At 40.7% G+C, this 6019-nt stretch overlaps 1 protein-coding gene across 1 annotated transcript; it reads right to left on the bottom strand.

Annotated features, from left to right (window-relative positions):
• Nucleotides 1–310: 310 nt before the first annotated feature.
• On the bottom strand, nt 311–4155 carry dynlrb1 (dynein, light chain, roadblock-type 1). Its single transcript, XM_063215555.1, has 4 exons — nt 4027–4155; nt 3517–3592; nt 3013–3180; nt 311–1063 (listed from the first exon to the last, which is right to left on the bottom strand). Exons 1-4 carry the CDS (start codon nt 4027–4029, stop codon nt 1020–1022), a joined length of 291 nt encoding a protein of 96 aa, XP_063071625.1. The 5' UTR covers nt 4030–4155; the 3' UTR covers nt 311–1019.
• Between the last annotated feature and the right edge of the window lie 1864 nt (nt 4156–6019).

Below are 6019 nucleotides of genomic sequence, written 5' to 3' on the forward strand. Positions count from 1 at the left end.
AGCACACACCGCCAAATATGAACGCGAGATTGTCTCGTTTGTTTTTCACATATTCATAAAGTACATGATTCACACACTACCTTGGCAATATGTCACTCATTTCTGCCTTAGTCATCTATGAGAAGTACGCCATGCTCTTCACTATTTAAGACAGACTTTATGTTCTGTAGCAAATCCATAATTTTAAAGAGTTGTTTTAAAGAGCGTTGCAATGTGTAATTCATTACAGAATCCCAATTTAGAGGTATTAAGTGCAGAACAATCATAAGCAAGCAAACACAACAGAATAACTGAATAGAGACCATCAAAGCATATTTTGATGCAGTTTTATTCTTTTCTTTACGCATTCCTTCTCCAAATCAAGCTTGACACGAAATCAGTCATTAAAAAACACACTTGCATGTATGTAGTGCTCCAGAGACAATATTCGGGCAAATAACTTGGGCAGATGCTTGGCAATTTGACAAAGGACATATGGAAAGAAAAATAAATAAGGTTGCCTGAATGCAGATACAGTATGCACTGTTTAAAAACAAGACCTTCTCATGTAGATAAGGAAGTAATGGTCAAGATAGGCTAGAGCACTGGAATGATGCAAAGCATTAATGTGTCGTTCTTTTTCAAACATTTGTTCAGTATGTCACATACAGTGAGATACCTCACTCGTGCCATCAGAGAACTGGGGTTACAGTACAGTCATAAAACCTTGAGTTCTGTACACATCTTCATCAACACCTGTGACTTCTTGAGGTGAATCCATGATTTGCAGCTGTAGTCCCTGATCATACAGGCCAATATTTCAGCTATATACACAGTGACAAAGACCACTGGTATGATGGCATGCAGCTAAAATTGCAATGGCAACACACACGGCTGTACTTGACCTCCCATTTATTGGGTGCATTTTGTGTGTCATGCACGCAATGTTTTCTCAGTAAACAAAAAAAAAACTAGTTTGGCCATTTTAATTGAGACTGACAAAAGCATTAAAACATGTTCTGTTGGGATATGGTTATTCTTTATTCCGATGGGTTCTGAATGACGATGAGAAAGTAGTCCTTATCTGTGCAAAACAAAACAAAAAAAAACAGAAGAATGTGTCAGTCATAGCAGACCACCCTTCAGGTATCTGAACAAATCATTCATATTCAAGTCACGAAAAGAATGTACATATTCAAATCAAGGTTAATGCCACGTGTATAATTGCACCACATTGCCAAATACTTATAAACAAGTGAACCAATAAATGTTTAGTCACGAAATGGCAAGACACTGACAGTTACATAGTCATAACACATGGCATGATATCCAAACTTGTGAACAAAGAATATGACAACTTGTCATAACAATCTGCAAATCAAGCCTTGGTGAGTTCCTCAAACTCAGGGAAGTTGTAGTAGCCGTCTTTGGATGCACGTCAAATTATAAGAGTAGGGCTGCACAATATATCGAAAATGCATCAAAATCGTGATATCAAGAGATATGCGTATTGCAAAAATGACTTAATCGCAAACAAGTAAAAACATTTCTGTGCAGTCCAATCACTTGCTGAATGTCAACAAATGTGCAAGAAGTTCCCATGACCAAAGCCATGCCCCCCACAGAGACAGACAAATTAGTGATGAGAAAAACACTCTGCTATATTTCTAAATATCGCTTAAGTATCGTTATCGAGGTATTGCATGCTGTTATCGTGTATCGACTTTTTTCTGATATCATATAGCCTTATGTGGGAGGCCATCTGATGATGTGGAAAAGAGTGTAGAGTAGGATGAATTAGTGCCGAAACCTGTCATTTGGACTATGTAATGCAATCAACCTTTAATAACGAAAACACAGTCTTTTCCCCATCATCTTATCGTAACGTTCATCACAAGGCATTCAAGTTTGCCTATTGATGGGTCCAAGACCTCACTTTAGTAAATAAAATAAATGTAAATGCTGGCTTTCGTTGCTTTTCATACATTTTGACAAACAAGTTGAACATAATTGCTATAAAATTCATTTCTTCAGGATCAAGTGATATACAAACAAGTGAAAGGCACACACCATGACAAATTAGCAACAGAATGTCCTTATGCACCAGGCATTTATTACAAAGAAATGTAATGCTTTTTGTTGTTGTTTCTTGATCAACACCCTTCAATTTGCACAGCATGCATTAGGCAGCTGCTTCTTAAGTAGATATACCGTTTTAATAACGGAACAGTACTGTCAGTTTGACTGTGTGTGTGTGTGTGTGTGTGTGTGTGTGTGTGTGTGTGTGTGTGTGTGTGTGTGTGTGTGTGTGTGTGTGTGAGTGAATGAGTGTGCGTGTACTGACTGGAGCTTACTGTATCTTATAGCGCATGAGAACGTATTGGGACAAACTACATTTTGTCCAAGTTGTCAAGACTGTCAATGCTGCAAACTTAATATCTCTTCATCATTAGATCACTGAAAGACATCTACATGCAGCCTCTGTGGTCCATAGCTTATGTGGACTGCATGCATGCAAATACTGTAATCTTGCAACTGGCTTAGTTAAAACGGAGTATTTTTACCATTCCCATTAAGTTGCAAGTACATCTAAGAAATGTATTACATTACATCACACCACATGAGAGCTGATGCTTTTATCCAAAGCAACATTTACCCAAGGCTATTGGTTATAGTCCCTGGAGCAATGCAGGGTTAAGTGTGTTATTGCTCAAGGGCACTTCAGCAGAGGATGACGTGTAGGGATACACATTCTTCCTTTCAGGTCAGTGCGGGATTTGAACCTACACTACAACCCTCTTATCCACCCCCAAATGAGCCGCCATGATGTAAGACACCTTGGATATGTCAGTGGTTATGTGTGTGAGCCTACTAGCTACAAGGGCAACCTGTACCCCCCAATATGGGGTACAGGTACGTTATTGCTCAATGGCACTTCCACCATGGATGAAGGTGAAGGGATGTACATTCCTCCTATTAAATTGGCCAGGGTGGGATATGAACCACAAGGGCAACTCGTGTCCTCCTCCATACCTGGTGCAATCATGATCTCGTTCTTTTTCGAGCGGATCCTCAGGAAGGTGAGGTCGTTCCCTGGGTCGATGTCTCGGACTGTGCTGCGAGCCTTCATAAGTAGCTGGTGAATCAGCCCCGCGTACTGAACTGTGCTGGCATTATCCAACGTTGTTTTGATGGGGATGCCTGCGGGGCCAAGACAACAACAAAGAGGGTAGTGATGGTGGAGAGCCAGGCAGCATCGTTTAAATTAAAGCCTTATCTGTTGAGTTATTCTTGCGGATGACACGGTTAAGGGGGAGACATAGGTCCTCAGCTGACTTTAAGTGCGTCAAAGTCACCAAAAAGTAGGTCGCTGCACTGAACGCATTACTGAAGCTACTGTACGTAGAAAACACAATACATCCTGTACGCATTCACTCCTTCAAAGCGGACTTAAGTTTTTCTGAGTATGTTGTTAGGTTCGGAGAACCATAGGCATCAAATATATAATGCATTGCAGAGAGCAAGCAGCAATTGTACCTTCTGCGTTAGCGATGATAATTCCTTGCACTCCCTTTTGACCCTGGATTCGCTTTAATGTCTCCTCAACCTCAGCCTGTAAAATAGGAATGGGCAAGCATGGAATGTTACACATAGAAAAAGCAAATGGAATGCACGTTATTGACGAACCTGCAAAGATAATCAACTTTTAGTCAGCTTTGTTGCCAGTGGCAATGGTTGTTGGAAGCTGAACTAGAACTAGCCCATGTATGTAAATAGCTACAGCAGCAGTATCCCGTTGTCTTGCTCATTTGTGCCATCACGTGGTATTTGTGTTCTGAGACTTAAGTTTCAGAATTCAATTTCTAAGCCAACAAATCAGAGAATGACAACTGAATTCGGTATACAACTAAGCTAAACAAAGCTAGGTTAAGCTAAAACCAACGCCCCGCAGTCAACCCAAAACCAGACCGTAAAAGAGGACCAACCGATAGCTTCTTATTATGAAAATACATTTAGATAGCAATCTGTATAATGTATGACACTTGCCATTTTAAAATCGGATATCAACACTCCAAAATGCTGAAGAGGACCTTTTAGTCGGGTACTACTAGCGTAGCACTGATCAGATCACCGCTAACTAGGTTGACAACACTCACTACCTGTCATGCGCAGTGGAATGAGCAATGTTTTGACGGTGGTTGCAGAGACTGGATAAGATTTCTGGTGGGTGATTCCAGTGAATAAACTAAACACTGTCGCTGTAGTCTAATACCTAATGATAGCACAACTCATTTCTTTCTTAATTACCAGATAACTCGAAAATGGGGATTTATAGGCCTACAACGACACAATATTTTGTCAATACATTTTCGAGTTAATTGCCCCTTCTCTCCAATATGCATGAGTTGGCCAATTCAAACACATGAGTAGCCTATTATTGCCACCTAGTGGGGAAATATTACATCACAAGCCTATTTTATTCAAGACATCAAACAGGTAGCTAGGTGGTGGTATAACCTTTCAAATGTTTTTTTTTCCGACGCTCAGTTGAGTAAAAGACTGGTGTGATTATTGAGCGTTCAAATTCACTAAACCTACAGTTTAGGGCTGGTAAAGACTAGACTGTAATCGATATATTTAAATGGAGAAGAAGAATTGAGAGATAGAATAAATTATGTGAAGCATATGCAGGAGTTGGACAAAATAGCCCAATTGAAACACCTGCCATTTTAGAGTGGGTGGCTCAAGTGGACCAGCTTGTTGGCCAATGTTCATTAATTGCTCATTGCACCAGTAGGTAAAGTGTGAGGATTCAATTAGCAGGGTAAGAGCACAGTTTTGCGCAAAAAATTGCTCTAAAATAGTCAGGTGTGTAAAAGGCCTAGACTACTGTTAAGTCTGCTTCAACATGGTGGAGGCAAGATAACTAAGCCTGGTGGTCTTAACATAGTACCCTGTATGGATGAAAATGTGAATTATGCTGAAGCTTAGGCATACAGATGGCAAAGCCAGCCAAAAAAAAAACACGATCACTCTTTTTTGTTCTAGTTACACCTAAGTGTCCAATTATTTTCCCTTGCTAAAAAGAGGATGTGTCAGTGATTCATAAACAAAAAAAGGCCCTAAGTGCATATTACCCTCTCTCTCTCTCTCTCTCTCTCTCTCTCTCTCTCTCTCTCTCTCTCTCTCTCTCTCTCTCTCTCTCTCTCTCTCTCTCTATCTCTCTCTCTCTCTCTCTCTCTCTCTCTCTCTCCCTCTCTGAAAGTCTTCAAATTATACACAGAGAAAACAGTTTGAGCTATTTTGCTGAGTATCAACATAACAAACTCCAGTTGTATTCATCATCACATCCAGCAGCTAGCTGGTTAGGACTTTTGAATTTCACCTCAAAAAACAAGTTGCCAAAATGATAGAGCCTAATGTCAGTGGGATAATGTCTCAAAACACTTTTTTAAGAGTGATAAAGTCGGCCCTGCAGTCGCCAAGCGATGGGGCGCTCGTCTACCATGCGGCTGACCCAGGTTCGATTCCCAGCCCGTTTCCTTTGCCCGCCCTTCCCCGTCTCTCTCTCCCCACTTGCTTCCTGTCGCTGCCTTCGCTGTCCTGTCATGGATGGAGTCAAAAAGACCAATAAATAAATAAATAAATAAATAAAAAGTGATTAAGTCATTAACACACTTTATACTTCGACTTTTTTTTCGCACACCTCAGCTGGCAGGTGCATCGGATATGGCCCATGGGTCACTCAGCAAACAACTTGAAGAAACTCCCGCACACTGACCATTGCTACCGAAACGTCGTTTATCAAAGAAAAACAGGGAAATGGTCAGTTTGCGGGAGTTTCTTCAAGTTATTAACACACTTTATAAAAGCTTTCGTTTGTGCTTGGCATTGCTCAGAAATTGCTTGTGTATAAGGATGCTTGCTGTGGGAGGGTTAGTCGCTTGAAGAGATGGCATCCACATTAGATCAAGGATACAGCACAACACAATTAGGCAGAGAAACAGGGTTGGAAGGGAGTGACTTGTTCCGGTCTTTC

The sequence above is a fragment of the Engraulis encrasicolus genome, chromosome 14 (genome assembly GCF_034702125.1).
Source record: "Engraulis encrasicolus isolate BLACKSEA-1 chromosome 14, IST_EnEncr_1.0, whole genome shotgun sequence".
Classification (NCBI taxonomy): Eukaryota; Metazoa; Chordata; class Actinopteri; order Clupeiformes; family Engraulidae; genus Engraulis; species Engraulis encrasicolus.

Bases quoted from the DNA above. Each gene is read 5' to 3' on its own strand.
- dynlrb1 (XM_063215555.1), bottom strand. The intron at 3,181-3,516 runs GTACAATTGCTG...TTGGCCCCGCAG, and splicing joins TATCATCGCTAACGCAGAAG to GCATCCCCATCAAAACAACG. The intron at 1,064-3,012 runs GTATGGAGGAGG...TGTTTTGCACAG, and splicing joins CGAGATCATGATTGCACCAG to ATAAGGACTACTTTCTCATC.